Source organism: Budorcas taxicolor, chromosome 19 (assembly GCF_023091745.1).
Source record: "Budorcas taxicolor isolate Tak-1 chromosome 19, Takin1.1, whole genome shotgun sequence".
Taxonomy (NCBI): domain Eukaryota; kingdom Metazoa; phylum Chordata; class Mammalia; order Artiodactyla; family Bovidae; genus Budorcas; species Budorcas taxicolor.
The window spans coordinates 35,712,501-35,737,326 of NC_068928.1; the positions used below are offsets into that span (position 1 = coordinate 35,712,501).

The following is a 24,826-nucleotide window of genomic DNA, read 5'->3' on the forward strand; positions in this document are numbered from 1 at the left end:
AGAGCTTTAGTTCTCAAAGTGATTTCTTTCATCTCTGACAAGAGATATATCTGGTTGTTGAGAGCTGATCCCCCAAATACATTACACAGAAAGTCTTGCCAAAAGGCTGAGTGAAGCTTACTTAAAAACTAATAAAAGTCAGTTAATTCTTGGTATCAACTGCCTTTTGAATCACAAAAATAACTTCTGAACTTAAGTGGCAGATACTAAAGCTCATGAAAATTTTAAAAATCACCGTTTCCTACTTTTTAACATTTGCTCCATGTTCTAGAAAAAGCCAATATATCTAAATATTTTAAAAAGAGAAAGTGCACTTATTTGAGGAAAAATAAAAGCTGAAGATTGAAGTAAAAAAAGAAAGATAATCCACTGTTTGCTAGTTTCCTAACTCAACTCAGTTAAACCCCACAAAAACCAGACTAATTTCATAAAAGAAAATAATGAGTATCACATACATGTCTAATGTAATAAATCCATACATGAGCACACATATGTTGGTGATCAAACATGGACACAGATAGGCAGAACAGGATGGTAGAAGCAGAGCCAAGAAAACTGGAAATAAGCCCTTTCTCTCATTCCTGAAAACCATGCAAAGCAGAATAGCCCAGTCCAAAAAAAAGTGTACAAAGAATCTGAAGAATACGCAGAAATGAGACCCTAATGATTAAAAGAATTATCGTTCATCCTTCAATGAAGGCTAAATTGAAAGGTGAGAATATCCTTGTGAAAACATGCCAAAGACAAAATGAAAAGTCGATTAAGAATGCAATCAACCAGCTACTGGAATGCCACAGAAAATCAAAGGAAAAAATAGATAGGAAAACGCATGTTTCAATAAGAAAAGGCACGCACCGGGGGGAGGGGGACACGACACGCACACATAAGGCATTCAACTTATGAAAATTTAGAAGTACTATAGAATTAAATAAATGCTGCACTTGAAGACCAATGCAATACTGTACATTTACTCTTCAAAGTATTATGGAACACTGCAGCAAGTGTTGCCAAATAACTAAAAAATGTTGCCAATTACCAAGAATTCTACAGCCTAATAATCCTAACAGGTACTGCAATACTTGGAAGAATCTAAATGATAAGCCTTCAAGTTATAAATTGAAGTTTGCGACTTTAACATGTTCTAAGAAAACACAAGGTCAACTGTCATTCTCATAAATCAGCAGAAGAGAAAATAAGACTTGTCTCCTATTGAATGGGGTTCATCAAAAGTAAAAATAAATATAGCTTGAAGTGGAACTCTGCTTGTCTAAAGAAAAGTGAGTTAGTGAGGAGACAAAGTGAAAATGGTCCCTTAAAGAATCAAATTCTCACAAAAACTAACCTTTCTCCTTCGATTTTCTATCTTGTTCTCTGTCTCGACTTTTGCTCCGGTGCTTATATGACTTTCGATCTCTGCTTTTTGATCTTCTTCGATCCCGACTACGAGATCTATGCTTTCTTTCTGATCTATCGTGGCTTCTGCTTCTTCGTCGATCTCTACTTCTTAAATAATTTGAAACAAAAGGAGAGCAACTTCAGCTGGTATTACAGTGAGAAAAAACCTTGAAGAATTACATACTGTTATTTGAAGCAAAAACCACTCTTAAAGGCAAATGAATACAATCTACTATTAAAACACATTTATATCATTTATATAAGAAACCTTAAGAACTGAAAATTGAAAGTCCTTAACTTCAATTTTTCAAATAGGTAATCCTACCCAAAATAATTTATGATTTAAATGTCTTAGAATCAATAAGAGAAGCACTCATCCATTACACTAACTCCCTAATAAGATTGCATCAAATCTCCTTAGGCGGCCTAAGAAAGAGCAGTGAAGTTGCCTACAAGATGAACTCATTCACTGATTCAACTTTCATCTGCCTGAGTGCTTAATGAGACTTAAGAGGGTCCCAAGTACCAAGGAATTCACCGGTAATTACTATTATTTAATGCACACTCACTATGCTGGCTCAGGTAAAGAATCCACCTGCATGCAGGAGACCCAGTTCAATCCCTGGGTCGGGAAGATCCCCTGAGGGGGAAATGGCAACTGACTCCAGTATTCTTTCCTGGAGAATTCCATGGACAGAGGAGCCTGGCAGGCTACAGCCCCCAAGGTCTCAAAGAGTCAGACACAACTGAGCAACTAACACTTTCACTATATGCCTGGCACTGTCTCATGTGTTCAACATACCTGCTTCGCCTTCTCTCTCTACTTCGTGATCTTTTGTGGTCCCGAGACCTGCTGCATCTTCGGTCAGAAGTTCGGCTTGAATGCCTACTTCGTGATCGACTCCTCTTTCTTCTTTCTCTGTCTCGAGCTCTTTCTTTTTCTCTTTCTTCCTCTTCTCTTCGTCTTTTCCTCTCTCTCTCTTCTCTTTCCCTCTCCCTTTCTTTTTCTCTTTCTTCTCGTTCTTGCTTCTCCTTTTTCAAACGCTCATCACGATCAGGTTCTTCAGTTCTTTTTCTTAATTTTTCCTAAAGAAATCAAATTCAATTTTTTTAGAACTAAATAACCTTAAAGACGCTGTCAAACAACGGCTACCTAACATGAATCAACTGTAGACCAACTTATGAAATTTGATACCCTAAAAGTGAAATGGAAAAATCTTAACACCATGTATGCAGACAAGATATTTGACTAAACCCTCAGGAATATTCCTTCTCCCAAATTCCTGACACTACAGAGCAAAGAAAATAAAGAACTTTGCTCATCTGATGAATAGCAAAATATTACAGGAATTATCACTACCTCAAATAATCCAGCAATATCAAGCATTTTAAATCTACACAATCAATTCTTAACCACACTAATATGAAGTACTAGATGTATGCTCGTAAGAAACTTACTTTTAATTCTTCTACAGTAGCTTTAATCTTGGCGTAGCCCATGTGCTGTTTTCCCATCAAATGATCATCTACCCGGGACTGGGCATCCCCCACTATCAAAAAGGCTCCACACACTTCACAAACTTCCATTTGTTTTTCTTGGGCAGCAAAACTTTCAATTGTCTGAAATGATAAATCAGTTATTATAAAATATCTGATCAAAAGAAAACAAACAAATTCCCCTCAAAAATACTTTTAACATTTAGATAAGACTTTTAACTTTGTGAACTGCTCCTTTCCATTTCCCCAAAGACATAATACTTAGCAGCAACTTTTAGACAGGGGAAGCATGACAACAGCAATCAACTTTTCAAGAAGTATTACGACCCCATCCCTCTATTATAACCCTTGAACTACGTATCACCTCGAAAAAGTTAACCTACCTTTCAGAAAGCTACCTATTTTAGTCTGAATTCATTTCCTGCTTGGTTCAACAGGTTAAAGATGTGGACTCCATATTAAAAATGTTTTGGGGGACTTCCCTGGTAGTGCAGTAGATAGGAATCTGCCTGCCAATGCAGGGGACACAGGTCTGATCCCTGGTCTGGGAAGATTCCACACGCCTCAGAGCAACTACGCCCATATGCCACAACTACCGAGCCTGCACTTCACAGCCTGAAAGCTACAACTACGGAGAGTGTGTGCTACAACTACTGAAGCCTGCAGGCTCTAGGCAGGGCCCTCGAGTTGCAGCGAAACAGCCCCTGTGCCTCAACTACTGAAGTCAATGGGCTTAGAGAGTGGCCTCCACTTTCCGCTACTAGAGAAAGCCCAAGTACAGCAATGAAGACCCCAAAAAACCAAAAATAATAAAAATAATTTAAAAAGTGTTTCAAAACCATTAAGGAATTGAACTCACGGCATATAATCTGAACATACCCTTTTAATATTTGGGAACCAATGCTCAATTACATTTTACCATCAATATCCAAAACACATATACTGTATCATCTAATTCAAAGTTAAGTAAGTAGGGGTATTATTAAGAGTACACCAACTTTGTAGTAAGGTAAATATGAACTAAGTAATTTGATGAGTAACAAGAAAAACAAAAAACCACCAAAACCTAAGCCCAACCAAAATACTTAACTATCTAAGGCACAGGTTAGCAAGCCAGCAGCTAGAGGCCTGTTTTTGCAAAGTTTTATTGAAACAAAATTACAGACATTTGTTTACACATTGTCTAAAGCTATTTTGTAATATAAATGTAAAAACAGAGCTTTTATTACATTTCTTATGACCTGAAATCATAAATACCACATGGCCCTTTAAGAGAAAAGTTTGATGACATTAGAAAATTGTTCGTAAGCAGGAATAGATCCTAGCAATACGCAGCTAACAGCATGGTCACATCAAAATGAGGTTGCTACTCACCGAAGTTGTGGACCTAAGCAACTCCCTCTCTTCTTTTAACTGTTCAACTAATTTCATCATTCCCTGGGCTTCTTCTACTTTTCCTTCAGATCCTAATTCTTCAATCTAAGAGGAATTCAAAAAGCAGTCAGGATATCTTTCTAACCACACTATCCTATTATTTTTCTTTTTGCCCTCAAGCTTCATTAGCGTATAGAAGTTGTTTGGGTTTGTTTTGTTTAGCGAAGCCTCTTTGGGTTTAATTTACCCTTAATTGATTTTTTTCCCACAGCATTAACTATGTATACCTGACAGGAAATACACAGAAGGTTTCTAGGATAGACAATTTTGTAAGGTCTGACTTCCATGAATCAACACCACAGTCTAGATAATAAGCAAATCCACCCAAGTTTCCTACTGTCCTCTGTGTTGCGCCTTTTCCCAAAGCAACCAGCAATCTGTTTTCTGTCACTATAAATTAGTCTCCATTTTCTAGAATCGTATTTAAATGGAACCATGTGCTCTATTCCTTTTGTGGGGTTTGGCCTCTTTCACTCAATCTATTATCTTAAGATTCATCAATATTATTACAAAGTTAATTCCTTTTTATCACTGTGTACTATCACTGCATAGGTACATCACAATTTGTTTACCCATTAACCTACTGACAGACATTTGTTTCCAGGTTTGTTTGGGGTGGGGTTTTTTTTGCACCTCTTATGAATAAAGCCTCTATAAACACTGGTATGCAACTCTGTGTAAACATATGCTTTGACCTCTCAGATTAATATCTAGCAGCGGAATGGCTCATAGTGCATCTCTTAACCTTTGAAGAAAGAAACTCTTTTCCAAAGTTCCTGCATCATTTTAAATAACCCCAACAGAGTAAAACAGTTTGTTCGCCCAGATCTTCACTAATATTTGATACTGTCAGTCTTTTTAATTTTAGCAATTCTAGTAGGAGTTCCAGTTCTTACCTGCTGCAGGAGTACATCAATTTTATCTGTTAGAACCTGAATTTTTTCTTCATTTTTGCCTGTTGGACCAGCTGCCTGATGAAGACAACAGAATGTATTATCAACAACTAAAATATAAAAATAAACATTTAAACTTCCATATACCATACCTAGTATTCATATTTAGTAACAGAAATGCTAAATCACAAGGACAGTAACTCAATTATCTCAATTTTTGTTAATCAGCTGCATATTTTGTCAGTTACTGATATTTAAGATAAAAAATTTCCCATTAGCAAAATATTCATTTACTAATAAAGACTGAAAAAAAAACCAACTTTTTAAGTTTTGTCATTTTAAAACATATAGAGCAATGACTGAACTTGAGCCCAAGTTTCAATACTAGGGAGACCGCTGGCTTTCCAGAGCAAAGGACACTTTACAAAGATCGTAAATTAATTCATACTCACCCCAGACGACTGCTGGTTTTGAGATAATGCCAAACGAGCATGGCCTCGTCTAATTCTACGTTCTACTTCTGCCAGTAAACTCTGTAAGTATCGCAAAAAATCTCTCTCATAGCCAACTTTCATAAAACGAGAACTCTTCTCATACCTAATAAAACGAAAATAAATATTATTTTCTTTCCAATTCTTTATCCATTTACAACTCTTATATTCTATCTTCACTAATCTCATGAACTACTACTGCATTCAGACTGAAGAGTAGGGAACTCCCAGGCCAACTGTTAGGTCTCCCTGCTTTCACTGCTGCAGGCCTGGGTTCAAACCCTAGTCTGGGAACTAAGATCCCACAAGCCATGTAGCATACCCAAAAAAGTTTAAAAAAAAAAAGAAGAAGAAGAAGAAAGTACTGAAGAGTAAACCAGGCACATACATAAGAAGTGAATTTCTAGCTGTCCCTCATCCTGGTAAAGAGGGTAGCATTTAACAGTGTATTAAGAACACAGAAGTTACAATTGGGCAAATCTAGGTGAACACTATACTAGATCTGTGACCCTGGCTCCAGGACAAGTTTCATTTATAAAATTAGGTCTGTTAAAAAACAAATGTGAAAGAAAAAAAAAAAAAGGCAAGTGAATTCTCTGGAGGTCCAGTGGTTAGGACTCAGTGTTTTTACTCTCATGGCCTAGGTTAAATCCCTGGTCAAGGAGTTAAGATCATACAAGCTGGGAGGAGCAGCCAAAAAATAATAATAAACTGAAAAATAAAAACTGGAGGGCATGGCAACCCACTCCAGTAATCTTGCCCAGAGAATCCCAGGGACAGAGGAGCCTGGTGGGCTACAGTCCAGGGGGTCGTAAAGTCAGACATGATTGAAGCAACTTAGCAAAAAATAAAAACACAGATACGATATAGAAAAAAAGCTTAGGCTTATTCTTGGCATACAGTATGAACTCGTATGGTGATGCTACATATAGCTGTATCACTTTCTATGACCCCCAACTAATGAGTAGGACCTCTACATGACATTCATTTTACATAAATTTACATTTACCCTAGTCTGGGAACTAAGATCCCACAAGCCATGTGGCATACCCAAAAAAGTTAAAAAAAGAAAAAAAAAAGGAAGAAGAAGAAAAAAAGTACTGAAGAGTAAACCAGGCACACACACAGGAAGTGAACTTCTAGCTGTCCCTCATCCTGGTAAAGAAGGTAGCATTTAACAGACATTTACATTTAAATTTATCTTTCATTTTACATGAATTATTTCTTCAATCCTTGTCCCCTTTAAAGCAAATGATGACTGGGGGTGAGGATGATCCCAAAAAAGGTAACTTACTGTTTTCGTAGATTTTCATCATGAATTTTTTCACATGGTCCTGAAACAACAAGAAATATAAATGTATTCAATATACATTATTGAAATTAACTTTTCTCTTGCCAAAACAAAAGGAAGTTTATTTTTTTAAAAAAAGGAAAGACGATCCATTCAATCACTGAGTAGTCTGCAGACACCTAAGTTGAGCCTACTAAATCACGAAGCAACATGCCCAAGTATGCACATGAAAATCGTTCTCCTTAGCCTTCAAGATGTACTATATGGTACTATATGGTAAGAGAAGAGAAGGAGTAGGAGGGATGAAAAAATTATTCCTTACTGCCAAGAAGTAAGCTAGGATGATGGCAGACCTTTGGTCTGAACCACCACTGACATTTTATTAGAGTCTCTGTAAATATTGTTAAGACTAGCACCCTAGTCCTACCTCTTACCATCTCCAAAATGCAATCAATTTTAATCCTTTTAGCTTTATCTTCTGGAATTTGCCTCCATTTCTAAATTCTATGCTTATCTTGCTTCTTTTTTTGGTTTATTTTAGGCATGAAAAATTTAAATGAACATTCAGTGTTTATATTTTGATGCCACGTCCTATTAACTCTCGAGTTAAGCAAAAAGGGCATTATGACGACACTTTTGATACACTTACTGGTTTTTCTTCAGTTCAGTCTCTTGTATGTTCTATTTCCAAATTCACTCCAGACACTAACTCAGCTATCAAAACTAGCTCAGTAATAATCTCCCTCAAGATTCAAAATATATTAATCAAATCAGCTTTATTTTCTTCCATGAGCTTTCCATCCTGCTTCAATCTGAGCTACCTTTTTTTCCCTAAGTTCACTAATAGAGTTGCCATCCTCTGAAAGTCCTTTTCTGGTCTGTACCAGATACAGTTTACTGGATCTATTTTTTTCCTTCTTGGTTTACACCCATGAGTTTCCACAGAAAAGGTTCCTGGTAGATAAATTTGTTGAGACCATGCATGCCTGAAAATATTTTTTTTCACACTCGTATTTTGCTGTTTGGCTATACAGCTAACCTAGGTAAAAACATTTTACCATTCAGAATCCCGAGGATGTTTCTCCAGTGTCTTCAAGCTTCCAGTGTTGTTACTGACAAATCGAGGACATTCTGATTGATAATCTTGTATGCCCCACCCCATCCCTGGTGTTTTGGAATTTCACAATAATGTGCTTTGGTATGGATCTTTTTATCATTTGCTGTGCTGAGTTCTAGAAGGATTCACTCCATCTAGAGAGTAAAATCCTTCAGTAATGCAATCTTAAGATTTTCTCCTTTCTGTTTTCTCTATCTGGAACTCTCTTAATTAGCTATCACAGCACTGGACTGATAGAATTTTTTCAAATTTTAATTTTTTCTCAACATACCACAAATTTATTTTATCCTCAAAACTTCCCACTGATGTTCATATTTCTCTAGTTCTAATTTCAAGAACTCTTTGGCATCCTATTCCTCCTGATATTTTCTCTTATTTCTTTGGGAATACTAAATTTAGTTACAGCTTTAATAATTTTTTCTTCTGTTTTCTCCCATTATCACCATATTCCACTAAATTCTTTTTTTTCTGTTGGTTTTGGTTAATCTTTTATGTTTGAAGGTTTTCTTCAAATAGCAATCTTGGCTGGCAAAATACTTCCAAAATCTGACTCGAAGTTGGTATGCACAGGCAGGGTTTGTGAACTAACAGGCTTTACCATAGGAAAATCAGGCAGCAAGACTTTCTTTTAGGAGATTCCCCAAGGGTCAGTACCTGTAGATCACTTCTCTGGAACTGTTCACTTTCTCTAAAGAATCCTCTTCTCTTCTGCCTGGGGAAAAAACATCTGGCTGTATCCTTCTAGGAACAGGGCAGAGGAAGGGAATGGGAAAACCTCACTATTAAGAAAACAGACTCATTTAATCTCTCTTACAGTCTCATTTTTATTCATTACTGCCCTGTCCTACATCTGTAAATCCCAATACCTAGATATATCCAGCCATAATGTGCTCTTTATGCTTCAGGGCAAGCATTGTGCTTAACGAATTTAATTTCCATTTTATATTTCTAGAATGATACTAGTTACGTACCATCCTGGAGAGAAAATGGTCGATTTTTGCATTTTGTGGTTCATTTAGCCCAATTTCTTCAGAACATAACCCCCTGGTCTCCAGTACGGTTGGCATGGGAGACAGAATTACCTGACGCACAGGTCAGACCACCCGGACTAGCGCTTCTCAACATGGGGCAGCTCCGCCCCCAGGGATATCTAGAAGTGCCTGGAGACATTTTCGGTTGTCCAAGTTGGGAGATTTTTATTGACATCTACTCCACAGAGGCCAAGGATGCTGCTAAGCATCCTACAACCCACAGGAGACCCTCCCACCTCCCCAAACACAGAATTTTCCAGGTCAAACTGTCAAATGTCAAGGTTGAGAAACCCTGAACTAGACTAATCTCTGGTTTTCAGCCCCATTATTTCAACTCTGCCTTCTATGGTACCTGATGCCTCCAAATCCTGAGCCTGTCCAAGGTTCTGCTGATCAAACTCTTGCTTCTGTTTAATATCCCCTTCTGCAGGCTTTTAGGATACAGGTTTCTCTGCTATTCTTCCATCCACTTGTCATCTTCCAAAAATTTGTTGACATCTCTAATGTTATCTCGTCTTCCGTTTACACCTTTTTTGTTTTTAAATTTTCATTTTAGTGGAGGGGTTTCAGGAGGGAATGGAAATACATATGTAGATTCAAATAAGCCACCATGTTTAATTAGACTGGCATTTGTTAATACATTTCTTTAAAGAAATTATCAACACCTTTAACAGAAAACTTCTTTCCAAAATTATAAAGTATCACTTTCTCTTTAATCATAAATGTAATAAAAATTATAGAAAATTTACTTACCAAGATCAGAACGAGTGTTTGTGAACAATTCTGCAGGACAAAAACCACAGAGGTAGTATTTACAAACCTAGTGAAAAAAACAAAGGTAACTTTAACTTTTTGAAACTGGTCAGTTTTAAAATTATGCCAGAAAAGGATGCCAAATAACCATTTTCTCATTTCATGATCTACATCTTTCAACCAAGTAAGTTTAAGAACAATTTCATTTGTTAAGTCATTTAGGCAAATTAATGACTTTCAGACTCCTGGATTTCAGTATAAGAAATGCAAGACTGACAGTTGAGAGCATTTTCGATTTCTACCATAAGAGAAATCACTGCCTTAACTCCCCAGAAAAAAACAAAGTTTGGATAAAGACATCCAGAATAAAGGTGAATTTTTTTTTAATTTAGAAAAAACAAACAAAATACAAAACAAAAACACTGCAGTGTTCTTATTGTTTTAACTTTGTTAAAGACCAGAAACAATTTACAAATCACTGCCTAAATTCCAAATAACACTCATTTAAAACTATCCAGTTCAGTATTTTCGCTTAAAGAGATCTCGTAACAGGCCCTAAGGTGTCCTGGATATTTTCACACATGCCAGCACCGAGTGACTTTTATGGTATGAGGAAGAATTATTAACATAAGACCAATTTTCAATTCTCTCCCATGGGTACTTTTGTAACTCCTTCAGATATATTCTGAGACTGCTGCTAAGTTGCTTCAGTCGTGTCCGACTCTGTGTGACCCCATAGACGGCAGCCCACCAGGCTCCCCCGTCCCTGGGATTCTCCAGGCAAGAACACTGGAGTGGGTTGCCATTCTGAGACTGCTCTATACTAAATTTAATTTTGTAACACTGCAAACCAAAATCTGTTTAGCAAAATTCCAAAATATCTCCATATAACCCTTAACTGCTATTGGGTAAATTATCAATGTACAAGTATAACACAGAAAAGGTCTACTAAATTTAGGATTGAATGAGTTTTTTTGAGACATTTAGAACTGGATGTTGCATTTGAAATACTGTTTTTTGCTTCAAAGGTCAAATGTTTTACACTTATTTGAAGCAGTGAGGTTCCATAAGCTGTGTCCAGAAGAACTAAGGTCATAAAGAACAACCAGATTCAAAAATCATGTCTAAACAACAGATTTAGCTTTATATCAATATTAATCCTGTTACATGTAGTGATAGGTCATAGTGTATTTGTACCATTTTCTTTTGGAAATTCTAATACTCTATTAAAAAGGCTCAGTATGACCACAAGTAACACGTTGGCGAGGATGTGGAGAAAAGGGAACCCCTGGAACACTGCTAGTAGAAATGTAAATTGGTGCAGCCACCTGAAAAAAACCACATGGAAGTTCCTCAAAACACTAAAAATAAAGCTACTATATTTAACCCAGCAATTCCACTCCGGAGTATACATCCAAATAAAATGAAAACAGTAATTCATACCAATGTTCACAGCAGCATTATTTACAATAGCCAAGAATCGAAGCATCCTTAATGTCCATCAACACATGGATGGATGAAGAAAATGAGGTAAATATACATGATGGAACAATAATCAGCCATGAAAAATAGAAATTTGCCATTCGCAACAACACAGATAGACTTGGAGGGAATTATACTTAGTGAAATAAGCCAAACAGAGGCAAAACACTGTATGTATTTGGGGTATCTAAAAAAAAAAAAGCAAATTAGTGAAAATAACAACAACAAAACACTGTAATGCAGAGAACCAGCGGGGAAAGGGAAGAGCGAGGGGCAAAACAGGGGTAGGGTATTAAGAGGCACAGACTAAGATATATAAGAAGATAAGTTAAACAAGCTACAAAGAAGTACCACTCAGGGAATACAGCTGATATTTTATAGTAACTCTGTGTGTGCTCAATCGCTTCAAGTTGTGTCCAACTTTTTATGACCCTATGGAACCCGCCAGGCTCCTCTGTCCATGGGACTCTCCAAGCAAGAATACTGCAGTAGGTTGCCATGGCCTCCTCCAGATCTTCCCAACCCACGGATCAAACTCCTCCTGTACTGCAGGCGGATTCCTTATCCACTGAGCTACCTGGGAAGCCCCTTACAGGATCTATAAATAGAGTACAATCTTTAAAGATTGTAAATCACTATGTTGTATACCCCAAACTTTTATTGATATAATATCAACTATACCTCAACTAAAAAGGGCTCTATATGTGCAAAAGGCTAATGTTTTTAAATGCTATAAACTCTTCTAATTATTAAACAGTGTGACTTGTTCAATTTTGTATCATTTTAAGTGTGTCAGTACATGCATCACTAAAAACAAATAGGAATTTAGTCAGGAATGTCAGGTGGTAAAGCTTAACCTGGTTAAGTTTCTGAACTGGTTAAGTTCAGAAATTAATGATAACACATTCTAGGCATGAAAAGACAAACTCAGCAGAGTATGAAAATAGGCAAGTGGATATCGGTATGCTTGGAGAATCAAAACAGTTTGATATTTTGCTGCCACTTTTCAACTATGAAAAACTAAATCTGTAACTCTGCCTTGGTATTCTCAATACAAAAAAAGGAGATAATAACTATTTCATAGTGGGACTGTAAATTTTAGTATGTTTACTGAGAGAAATGGGCAAATCAGTCTGTTTTTTAAAATACCCATTACTTTCTTAGATATGTCTTTAGGCACTCAAGACAATCAAACAAGATATGCCAGCAGCTCTACCTGTAATTTAGTCCTATCACTCCATCTGAGATGAAATCAACCACATGATCTGCTCTGAAGGCAGTTCAGTTCAGTCACTCAGTCGTGTCCAACTCTTTGCAACCCCATGGACTGCAGCACGCCAGGCCTCCCTGTCCATCACCAACTCCCAGAGTTCACTCAAACTCGTGTCCACTGAGTCGGTGATGCCACCCAACCATCTCATCCTCTGTCGTCCCCTTCTCCTCCCGCCTTCAATCTTTCCCAGCACCAGGGTCTTTTCAAATGAGTCAGCTCTTTGCATCAGGTGGCCGAAGTATTAGTGTTTCAAGAAGGCATCAGGCTACTTACAAAATACAGATTAAAACCTATTTTCCTAATTCTTCGTTCTGTATGCTCTTACTCTCCAACTCTGCTTAAGATACTGCTGTAAAGAGACGGTGCACGAAAACAGCTGTGACTCTCCCCAATAAACCCTAGCTGCTTAAACTGTTTGCTTTAATCTTTCCCAGAGACTGAGAATGTTAAACTAAAAATATTAACAGTCTTTTATTCAGTAAGTCTTTATTAAATGTCCATCATGGACCTAACAATCTGATAACCAAAGAGGCTCAGAAGAGGGGGCGGGGGGGGGGGGGGGGGGGGGGAAGGGCAGAGTTTGTGGTTGCTGTTGTTCAGCTGCTAAGTAAGCGTCCTACTCTTTGGGACCCCATGGACTGCAGCATGCCAGGACTACAATCACAACATAATTGTGATTCTCTTGATAAATTAAGGTAATAGCAAAGACCAGAAGAGTTCAATATCAAACTTTTCACTACCACTTGAGAGAATGCAGATACAAACAATCTCAGGAATCTGACTAGAAAAATTTAATTGTGAGTTACCACCACATTAAACAAAGTGAAAAATAAAAACAAAATCTGGCATTAGATACACTGCTGGGAAAAAGGAACACTCCAAACATTACTAGAGCTGTGGGACAACCTGGCAACATCCATCAAAATGTAAAATGTGCACTTAACTTAGTCGTCATCTTTCTAGGAACCTATCCTACAAGTGATTCAGTTCTATGTACTAGAGTGTTCACTGTAGCTTGGTTGGTAATTGTAAAAGAACTCGACGTAATCTACATGAAATAAACTAAGGTACATTTACACTGTACCTACAAGGAAAGACTCCACAGTATAAGTGAAAGTTGTTAATTATATATTATACTTATACGGGCTTCCCAGGAGGAGCTAGTGGTAAAGACACCACCTGTCAATGTAGGAGACATAAGAGACCTCAGGTTTGATCCTTGGGTTGGGAAGATCCCCTGGAGAAGGGCATAGCAACCCACTCCAGTATTCTTGCCTAGAGAATCCCATGGAGGAGCCTGGCGGGCTATGGTCCATAGGGTTGCAAAGAATCAGACACAACTGAAGCAACCTGGCATGCACACACGCATGCATACTTACATAAGCCAAGTTTACTTCTGTAAAAAAAAAAATCACTTTAATGAGCCTAAATTGGAGGGAACATAAAACAGTAACATCAATTTCTAACGTAGTAATTAATCACAGTTCACTGTTTTTATTGCCTACACAAAGTTTTCATAAAATTTTAATCAATTTTCCGCAACAGCAGGGATAGTAAACATCTCTCTCTCTCCTGCTAAGAAGGCTTCCATTACTTCCCAAAGTCATTTAGTCCCAACTTTTAACAAGGTTTATAAAAAAAAAAAAAACATTCAGAACTCCTCTGGTGGCACAGAGGATAAGAATCTGCTTGCCAACGCAGGGGACGCGGTTCGATCCTCGGCTAAGAAGACTCCACATGCTGCGGAGCAACTGAACCCATGTGCCACAGCCACTGAGCCTGCCTGCTGCGACTACTGAAACCCAAGTGGCTAGGGCCTGTGCTCTGCAGGAGTCCCCACTCCGCGCCACTGGAGAAAGCCCATGCCCAGCAACGAAGACTGACTGCAACCAAATATAAAGAAGATTTTTAAGTGATACATTTTTGTAAAATAATCAAAGGAACTTCCTAACTTACAAGAAATGGAAAATTAAACATATTTCATAAACAATGAAGCACTGTATACTAACTTAAGCTACTTTCTCCCCTTGTTAAGAAATCAAGTCTAATGAGACACAGAATTCCCTGGTTGTCCAGTTGTTAGGACTTCCGAGCTTTCACTGCCTGAGGGCCTGGGTTCAATCCCTCATCTGGGAACCAAGATCCTGCAAGCTACATGGGGCATCCAAAAAAAAAAAGGGGGGTGGGGGGCTAAAGTCTAATGAGACACATATGGTTTTCCAGAAGCAATCAATCAAAGATTGAGGAAATACTTTAATATTTTCAGTGTGATAATACTGTGGTTATCATCCTCACATTTAGACATGTCTTTAAGGCTGAAATGATAAAACTGCTTCAAAATAATGAAAGTAGTAAGAGATACAGAGGAAATAATACTAGTCATATACTGATAATGTGTCTTACACACATGGATACACAGAGTCCAGTCCACTACTCACTTCTGTTTATAAGTTTTGGAGAGAAAAAGCAAACAGTAATTATATACATTACACAGAGACTGCTGGAAATTCCAAGAAGCCCAACACTTAGCATGTACTATACACTGAGGCAGGAAATGTCTACACTTATGGCAGAAAAAAAACATTTTGATGACTATGGTTTAAAACTAACAAAACACCTGTAGATGTCATGCACTATAATTACTAATTTTTTGCTTTTGTTGCTTCTGGTTTCCTTTTCAGATTCTGAATACCTTTTTTAGTTAAAAAAAAAAAAGCCACAAATAAAAATTGTGGACAGTAACCTTGACTGTTTCTTCTTTTCCAAACAACTTTCGGTGTGATGGTATCTGTTAACACTGGGAAGATTTCAGAAAAGAACGTTTATTTCAATTCCCCTCATAAATTATTAAGTGTTCACTGAACAGAGGGCATACAAGAGTTCGATAAATGATGAACAAGGTCTCGTTTTATATATTAGAATCAGAGTTAATAGTTTAAAAGAATTTTTACTTTTGGGCTCCCCTGGTGGCTCAGTTGGTAAAGAATCCGCCTACAATGCAGGAGACCTGGGTTCGATCCCTGGTTGGGAAGATCCCCTGGAGAAGAGAACGACACACTTCCAGTATTCCGGCTTGCAGAATTCCATGAAATGTATAGCCCATGGGGTCACAAAGAGACACGACTGAGTGACTTTCACGACAAAATAAAATCCTCAATTTGAACTACAAAGTTCGTGGTATAAATTTAATAATAAAAGCTCCAGACCAGATGTTAGTTACAATTCCCTACAATCTCAACTCCAGATTATCCAAAGGCTACCAATGCCTTCTCTAACACTGAAATCTTCCCATGTGGACATAACTGAAAGGTGTTCACCCTAGGCAGTTAAAAATCACATGCTTTCCTCATTACTCTGGTTGTTTAGGATTAATAAAGCAGAGGAAACAAATTGCTTAGTAAAAAAAAACAAAGAAATGTAAAATATTAATCAATGAGGGAGAGAGGTGTGTCAATGAATCCTTGGAACAGTATTAAAGCCGATGGCTTTAGTTACAAACCAATTTCTCTCAGATCAAAAGGTAACAATCTACAAAAGCTGGAAACACCTGTATAGTAAAGCACTTTCCCTGAGTGGTTACTTACATGTCTTTACAAATAAGTGAAAGGTCAATACTCTGCATCACAGTACAGCCTTCACTTAAAAAAAAAAAGTTTCCTCCAAGTGTTTCTAGTTCAACATTTAAAAACATAGTGCCGAGAAAGTAGGTCAGGAAGCAGTCGTTTACAAGCTTTAGAATGCATAAAGATGCCATTTTAAAAATGCAGATTTCAGGGGCCTTTCCGTAGACCTACAGGATCAGAATGGGGGGTGGGCACTGACGAAGTACATCTCTGCATTTAAAACAAATTCCACAGATCAGGCTAATACAGATATCTAGGAATTACTTTTAACAATAAAGTTTCCATTTCATTGTTAAACAAAAGGACCTTGCCCAGCTGAAATGTCTTTCCCCATCTAGTGCAAGTGTGGCAAAGAAAAATTTCCAGATAGAACTGGAACGCAAAAATACTGGGGGAATTCCCTGGCAGTCCAATGGTTAGGACTTCACCTTCACTGACAAGGCCTGGGTTTGATCCCTCGTCAGGGACTAAGGACTTCCCTGGTGGCTCAGATGGTAAAAGCATCTGCCTACAATGCAGGAGACCGGGTTTGGTCCCTTGCTTGGGAAGATCCCCTGGAGAAGGAAATAGCAACCCACTCCACTATTCTTGCCTGGAAAACGCCATGGACAGAGGAGCCTGGCAGGCTACAGTCCATGGGGTCGCAAAGAGTAGGACACGACTTCACTTTTCACTGGGACTAAGATCCCACAAGCCACCAAGTGCAGACAAACCCTCACCACCACCACCAAAAAAAAAACCCCTTACAGTATATACTGTGGTTGGCCATTCCTCCAGAATTTTAGCCAACACCCAACAACAAACACCAAGTGACCCAGAAGTGATTCCACAAGTTTCCTCAGCTTTATAAAACCCTACAGTAATTCTAACTTATTTAGAAAAAGCCACATGCTACATTCCTGGTCTGTACCAACGTTTTCTTGCAGACAGAAATCTGAAACACCAGCATTGACTTTTTCAAATCCCTGAATCCAAAAGGAAGTGCAATCTGTCATTAAAGGCATAAAATATTTTGACAAAAGTTTATATATCAGTGAGAAACACTAAAACTGAAGGGAGGGTGCACCTGAAAGGAAAGCAGACTTATTATAACTGAGATGACATAAAACTTAAGTTGCTTTTCTGAGAACTTCATCATTGCTAACGTTATAAACCCATCGCATCCAACGCAAAGTGGCAATAAAACACCACCAGGGAAAAACGTTTTTCCACAATCCTTGTTCAAAACCAATTAGGCAAACAGGCTGTTACAGCTGATGAGCACGCAATCAAAAGCAATTTTCTCTCTGTAATTCAAAATAGATAAATGTCCTATTCGCACATCAAGTGAAACATAAAGTTCATCTTTTCCTTTTTGCAAAGTTTATTGCGTGGCAAAAGAAAAAGTTGCTTTATCTTGACAAAGAAATGCCTACAAAGAGAAGGGTCAAGGCAGGCAACAAAGTTACCCTTATTTTTATTTTGAGGAGAGAGGAAAAACCCAAAAGTCGGGGGAAAAAGATTTTAAAAGCTTCACCTCTAATGTGTGAATTTGTTGATGTTCAGTCGCGAAGTCAACTCCGACTCTTCGCGACCCCATGGACTGCAGCACTCGACTTCTCTGTCCTTCACTAGCTCCCGGAGTTTTCTCAACTTCATGCCCACTGAGTCAGTGATATTATCTAACCATTTCACCGGTACAAAGAATTCTATTGTAACACTTCACACTACTAATCGGGTAACACCCCATAGGTCTAGTCAAACACTAGCAAAAGAGAAATCTTACTGTGACCAAAGCGTAAGTTTAAAATGAGTAAGCAACTTCCAAAAAAAAAAAAGCATATTTAACAATTCCTTCATGTTTTGACTAGCAACTGTCTTTATCTTGTTGTTTGACTACAATCGCATGTGAAGTTAATTATACATCCATTCTTCAGGTAAGACCTAAAATAAACGTTACACACCATGTTCACAGAACTGGAAAGTGAACAAGACTACAAAGATTAGGTTTAGTTTCGCCATTTAACTTGACAGGATCTTGGGTGAGCCTCTCAAGTCTCATGTGTGAAATTGGGTTTATACTCATTTACCCGTAGAGGGTTAAGAGGATCAAAGAGTTTCCTATGAAGAAAAAGCCTTGACAATTATCTACAAGAATGGCTTACTAGACCGTAGTGCTATCAAACAATATTTGTAAATCACGGTGAACCCTATCAAGACCTCTTTTAAAATTTTACTGCCCCATATCAGCGTCGAAACTGAAACATTTCTGAATATAGTGCCACGATATGACGCTCAGCCAAATAACGGCCAAATGTGCCCTTTTCCCTATTTCACAGCGAGGTGAAAACTCCAAAACCTCTAGCTGTAAAAAAATACTCCTTCCTTTCCCGCGTTTCCCTGCCTCATTAAGCTGCTTTTCAATTTTGCCAAGTCTTTTTTTTTTTTACTTCCCTGATACTTAAACAACAATAAATCATCCCTTAGCCAAGGATCCAGGCAGACTCCTCCCTCCTGGACTATTCTCCCGATTCCCTCCAGCCACGGGGTCAGACACTTGACCCCGGGGCGGCCGGGCCCCAAACCTTGCCGAGGCCCCGGCGAGCCCCAGCCCGCGCCGTTCCCCTCCCCCATGGCGCCCAGGCACAGGCCCAAGGCCCGCGGGACTTACGCTCTCGTGGTCCCACCGCACGTTGCTGCGCTTCTCATCCGGGGCGAGGTTTCGGTCCCTGCCCATTAACTCATCCAACAATTGCGCAGCCGAAATCATGGTGCTTTCCTCGGGCGGCTGCTCCCACCAGCCCTGGCACCTGCCAAAGAAAACGCCGGCAACACAGTCGCGAACCTCTCGGGCGCCCTAGCAGGCCTAAATGCCTCCTCTAACCAGGAGCCGATAAGACAAAATGGCCGCCGCGCGAGCGCCTTCCCAGCATGCAGTTCGCGCGCGTGCGCCGGCGGGGACACGCCCAGACCTGGGAGTTGAGAGCGGGCCGCTTCCGCCGGCCCGGGGGCGGAGCGTGCCGAGGCCGGGAGTCCGCCTCTGCACGTCGGCGCCGCCCTATGCCGCGCCAAGGCTACTCACGGTGGCCGAGTCCGCTGCTGTCCTCCGTGGGCCCGCGTTGCCCACTCTTTCACAGAAGTAGGAGCCTACGTCTCGAAGCTTCAACACCACTCTGAAATGGAGAAAAGGGTAGCGGGTAGCGTATCACTTATCTCACGCGGTGCTCCCTATGCCGTCTTCTAGTGGAGGAAACGGAAGATCGCACTCTTGCCGTATTCCGACTCCGTTCTTCTAGCCGCTGAGCTCGTCGCCTCTTCTACCTGGGGTAGTCCTCCCACTCCGACTCCCCAGATTAACAATGCAGGAAGAGATAAGGCAGTTTCTACAAGGTCGCGAGGAGTGTAGGGAGGAGTATGCCTTCCAGACCGGAATCTTCTTTTTAATTACTGATTCATTTACTGAACAAATACCAGTATTTACCATGTACCTACCAGGTAAACTCCTAAAGCTAAGCTCCGAACCTTTCAGACACGGTGTTTGCTCTCACAGACCTTGAGGATTTGAGAGTGAGACAGTCACTATATAAATAAATAAATAAACATAAATTTTAGTATTAAGTACTCTAGCACCATTTAGAGTATGGATTCTAAAGACAGATCGTCTAGGTTGGGAATCCCAGCTCTGCCACTCTACCTTCCTTTCTCGATCTGTGAAATTAGGATTTACAGTAATACCTCCCTACATACATAAGATGTTACTGTGAAAATAACACGTGAGACGTGGAACAGGCCCAACACATTTTAAGTTTAATCATCAGCTAAACAACAACAAAAATTATGATCAGAAAATAGGGTTGTATCATATCAGAGTAACAGAGAGGACTGTCTGTGGAAATAAGACCTAAAAGATGATGGCTCTCCAGACAAGCAAAGTGGACAGAAAATAATCCAAGGCAGAGAGAGTAGTATATAACAAGGCCATTTCACTACATGAAGCAATGTTCATCATTTCTTTAAGTAAACCCGAACCTGGCAGGATTCTCACTAAGTGTCCTGAAGATGCCAAACGTTTGAGAGATGCTGCTTTAAAGGGGTAGAGACGGAACCAGCATAGGATGCTGTGAAAGGAAAGCCAAACACGTAAGGGGAAAGTCTGAAGAGTATAGTCAGGGAAGAAGGTGGAAGTGACCGACATCGTAGAAGTCTGCCAAAGACCTGGCATGCGAAGACTAAACAGAATTCGTTGGATCTGTAGCTGGAAGTCAGACTGAAATGGATCAAAGAATGAAGGGACAGTGAGGGGGTAAAATGGCATATGGACAACTCATTTTAAGAAGGGACACAGCAAGACAGGGTGAGATGTGAAAGGAGGTATGAGTTAAGGAAGGCTTTTTTAATATGGGAAATTAGAATATGTTTAGTGTTAGAGACTAATACTTTGGTCACCTGATGCAAAGAACTGAGTCATTGGAAAAGACCCTGATGGTGGTAAAGATTGAAGGCAGGAGGAGAAGGGGACGACAAAGGAGATGAGATGGATGGCATCACCGACTCGATGGACATGAGTTTGAGGAAGCTCCAGGAATTTGTGATGGACAGAGAAACCTGGCGTGCTGCAGTCCATGGGGTCCCAGAGAGTAGAACAAGACTGAGCAACTGAACTGAACTGAGTGTTGGAGAAGGTAGGAGATAAGAGAATAGCTAAAGTCCCAGATTCTTAAGAAGGAAAGGTGATAGAAGAAGGGAAGCCCTGTAGGCTCCAGGGCATATTGGCCTTTCCTAGAAAAAAGGGACCTTTTCTCCACTAAACCTACAGAAGAAAAAAGAAATCCGTTTGTAGATGTAGCAGTGGGATGAGGGAGTTTTCAGCTGATGGCGGCTGTTTTCTCAGTGAAGCATTTTGGTAGGTTCACCACTGCCAAGACCACCAAAAAGAGGGAAAAAAGCATATGTCTTGAACTACAAACAGGACTTAGGAAACCTGAGTGCAGAGTCACAGACTCTGCTCACTGAAACTTTTTTTTTTTTGCCTGCATCACGCAGCTTTCAGGATCTCAAGTTCCTGATGAAGGGTTTAATCTGGGCTCCACTGTGGCACCCAAAGTGTTAACCTAACCACTGAACTTCTAATTCCCTCATTCATTGCGCAGACTTCAACGGCGCATGTGCATGTACCAGAAACTGCATTAGTGGGCAAGAATATAGATAGATGTGTAAGACCTGGTTGCCAGAGAGCTCCTGATCCATGGAAGACAGAAATGTAGTGATAATTTCAAATGAAATCAAAGGAAAACACTGTCCTTTGGATCTCAGAGGCAAGAGCTCCCACGCTGTCCCATCCTAGGCAAGTCTTACTGTATAGCTTTGTTTTTTGTAGGCTCCAAGGGAAGCCACAGCTACGGTTCAGTGTGTATTACCACTGCTGGTAACAGATTCACTCGTTTGCCTTTTTCACTAGTTCAACCAGTACCAGCATCAACTACTGGGCATCATGGATTCAGAGAAAAGCTTTGTGTTTGTTTTTTTGCCATACCCTGCGGCATGTGGGATCTTAGTTACTCAACCAGGGATACAACCCAGGTCCCCTGAAATGGAAGCTCAGAGTCCTAACCACTGAGCCACCAGGGAATTCCCAAAAGTAGTCTTATGAACAAATCACAATGCCCAGTTTATACATAACTTTTATAGATTATATGAGTTGGTTATTTTCTGATGATGAGATGAAAAACAACCTTATCAGTCTGTGGTGTGCAGACCCCTTTCCATGTATGTTGCTAATGCAAAGTGTAATAGACTGAATTGTGTGCCCTACCACAAACACATGCAAATTCATATGTTCAAATTTTCAGAGTCCACAAAAGGACCTCACGATGAGATTGCATTTGGAAACAGCCTTTTGGTTCAGTTTAGTTGCTCAGTCGTGTCCGACTCTTTGCGACCCCATGAATCGCAGCATGCCAGGCCTCCCTGTCCATCACCAACTCCCGGAGTTCACTCAGATTCACGTCCATCGAGTCAGTGATGCCATCCAGCCATCTCATCCTCTGTCGTCCCCTTCTCCTCCCGCCCCCAATCCCTCCCAGCATCAGAGTCTTTTCCAATGAGTCAACTCTTCGCATGAGGTGGCCAAAGTACTGGAGTTTCAGCTTTAGCATCATTCCTTCCAAAGAAATCCCAGGGCTGATCTCCTTCAGAATGGACTGGTTGGATCTCCTTACAGTCCAAGGGACTCTCAAGAGTCTTCTCCAACACCACAGTTCAAAAGCATCAATTCTTCAGCTCTCAGCCTTCTTCACAGTCCAACTCTCACATCCTTACATGACCACAGAGCCTTTAGAGAGGTAATGAATTTCAAATAGGCCCCAATACAATCTGACTGGAACCCTTATAAGAGGAAATTTGGAAACACCAGGTAGACACACACAAAGAGGAAAGGTCATGTGAGGGCATAGTGAGAAGGTAGCCATCTGTAAACCGAGGAGAGGGGCTTCAGGAGAAATCAAGCTTGCTGACACTTTGATCCTGGACTTTTAGCCTCCAGAACTGTGAGAGGATAAATTTCTGTTAAGCACCCAAATCTCTGATGCTTTGTTTTGACAGCTTTGGGGAACAAATATAGATACAAAGCCACAGTTTGTAATGCTTCCTAGCCTTCTGTGTGGTCCCATGAGGCCATCCTCCATTTGCTTTGCTGCCTCAATCTTTTTAAATGTAAACTTGGTTATGTCTCTTCCCTGCCCAAAATCCTTCAATGGGTCCACATCTAAAATTGAAACACCAAGGTCATCCATGATCTTACCTGCTTCTCCAACTTTTTGCTACCATTCCCTCACACCCTGAACACCCCTGCTTCCTCCCACATCACATTACACGGCTCTAGACATGGAATGCTCTTTCCTCACCCCAGAAACACCTACCCATCTTTCTCAGGTCACATGCCAAGCATCCCCAGCTCTGTAAAGCCAACCTGGAGCCTCGTTCGCTGCCTGTCACACACAACAGCTGATCATCTTGTTTGTGCTGCCATTTTACCGTGTACATTTTGGCATTGGTCACATGATATTGCAATTATCAGTCTTTTTCTTTTAAATGAAAGTTTCTCCCTTTCCGTCTGGTGGCAGCCATCAGTTTATCTCAGAGGGAAGCCACAATAGGCACTTACAAATACATCCAGGAGCAGTGGAGGAAGAAGCAGTCCCACGCAATGCGCTTTCTCCCCATGGTGGGCTGCAGGCAGTACTGCCTGCTCTCTGCACCCCGCGGGACCCTCCACCCCACCCGGCCTCATAAAGCGTGCAGGCTGGGACACAGGACCAAGCAAGGTTACGTCACGTAGCAGATTCCTGTGAGCTGTGTTGGCCACACATGCCTAAGGGTGCCAGTTACACCAAGCCTGATTATCATGGCTAAAGTTTGCCTGAAGCCTTCATTCTATTGTGGAGGAGTGAGCTGGATGCCACTGTGGGGCTCTGAGAGTCCTGGATTCTTACTGGGTTGGTGAAGATTCTACAGACAGATTCTTTGAGGTTATCCTCATTCCATAAAGCTACCAGAAGAAATCCTAACACCCAGTGGATCACCAAACCAGTCCAAAAACACAGGGACTTACGAGGGCTGACATCCACAAGTTTAAAGAACCATGCCTTGGAAAGAGTGACAAGTTTCGTAGTACCACTGGTGGTTCTCGTTATGCAGCTTGGAGATGGCACAGTACACTCCAACTCCACTGTTTCTGTTAACATAAGTAATGTTTGAAATTCTTAACATGATAAACCAGGGCATTCATGTCTAAAAAGTGTTTTTTAATTTGTCTGTGAAAACTGTGTCTATGGACTTCCCTGGTGGTCCAGTGGCTAAGAATCCGCCTGCTAGTGCAGGGGACTCAGGTTTGATCCCTGCTCCAAGAAGATTCCACATGCTGTGGGATAATCAAGCCCGTGTGCCACAACTAGAGAGTAGCCCCCACTCACCACAACTAGAGAAAGTCCTCAGGCAGCAACGAAGACCCAGCACAGTCAAAGATAAATGACTAGATAAATAAAATTTTAAAAAACTAGGTGTCTACAAATTATTTCATGAATGCATTGTCAGACTATGAAAGTTAAAGTACAATAATGTTTGAAGAACCATGCGTGCTCAGTGGCTTCAGTCACGTCTGACCCTTTGTGACCTCATGGACTGCAGCCCGCCAGGCTCCTCTGTTCATGGGATTCTCCAAGCAAAAATACTGGAGTGGGTTGCCATGCCCTCCTCCAGGGGATCTTCCCGACCCAGGGATCAAACCTGCATCTCCTGCATTGCAGGTGGATTCTTCACCACTGAGCCACCAGGGAAGCTATAAGTGATGGTATATCTTGTTTCTAATAAGAGAAAGGCTTTTGTCTTTGCTTTATCTTTTCAGGAAGTTTACATGTCAGTGTCTAAATTGCTGTTTAGTACAACAGGTGTAAATTACATTCCATGGAAGAGGAGTGCAGAAAATAGCCATGCAGATTTACTGATGCACGTGATGAGCCCTACAGCTTTCTTGGGTGATGCAGTGCCCATTATCGTATGGGTGCCATCCC

General features: G+C 40.2%; 1 protein-coding gene and 1 pseudogene across 9 annotated transcripts in view; one reads left to right on the forward strand and one right to left on the reverse strand.

The window, feature by feature from the left end:
* Positions 1-19,133, reverse strand: part of LUC7L3 (LUC7 like 3 pre-mRNA splicing factor) — a 73,595-nt gene extending 54,462 nt beyond the window's left edge. For 7 of the 9 annotated variants that reach the window (XR_008201013.1, XR_008201012.1, XR_008201015.1 and 4 more), the window contains exons 1-9: positions 18,931-19,133; positions 9,903-9,969; positions 7,005-7,044; positions 5,672-5,816; positions 5,223-5,297; positions 4,267-4,371; positions 2,854-3,015; positions 2,198-2,481; positions 1,343-1,503 (exon numbers count right to left, since the gene is read on the reverse strand). Coding sequence is in view for 5 of the 9 variants with exons in the window: in XM_052657682.1 (XP_052513642.1) it covers positions 1,343-1,503; positions 2,198-2,481; positions 2,854-3,015; positions 4,267-4,371; positions 5,223-5,297; positions 5,672-5,816; positions 7,005-7,044; positions 9,903-9,969; positions 18,931-19,029 (1,138 nt within the window). In the remaining 4 variants the exon portion in view is untranslated. Of the gene's footprint in view, positions 1-1,342; positions 1,504-2,197; positions 2,482-2,853; positions 3,016-4,266; positions 4,372-5,222; positions 5,298-5,671; positions 5,817-7,004; positions 7,045-8,772; positions 8,791-9,902; positions 9,970-18,930 lie in introns of those variants that run through there. The other 2 variants (XM_052657683.1, XM_052657685.1) reach the window with 2 other exon arrangements.
* A 57-nt stretch (positions 19,134-19,190) lies between these two features.
* On the forward strand, positions 19,191-23,998 carry LOC128065429 (60S ribosomal protein L15-like; annotated as a pseudogene).
* Positions 23,999-24,826: the final 828 nt, after the last annotated feature.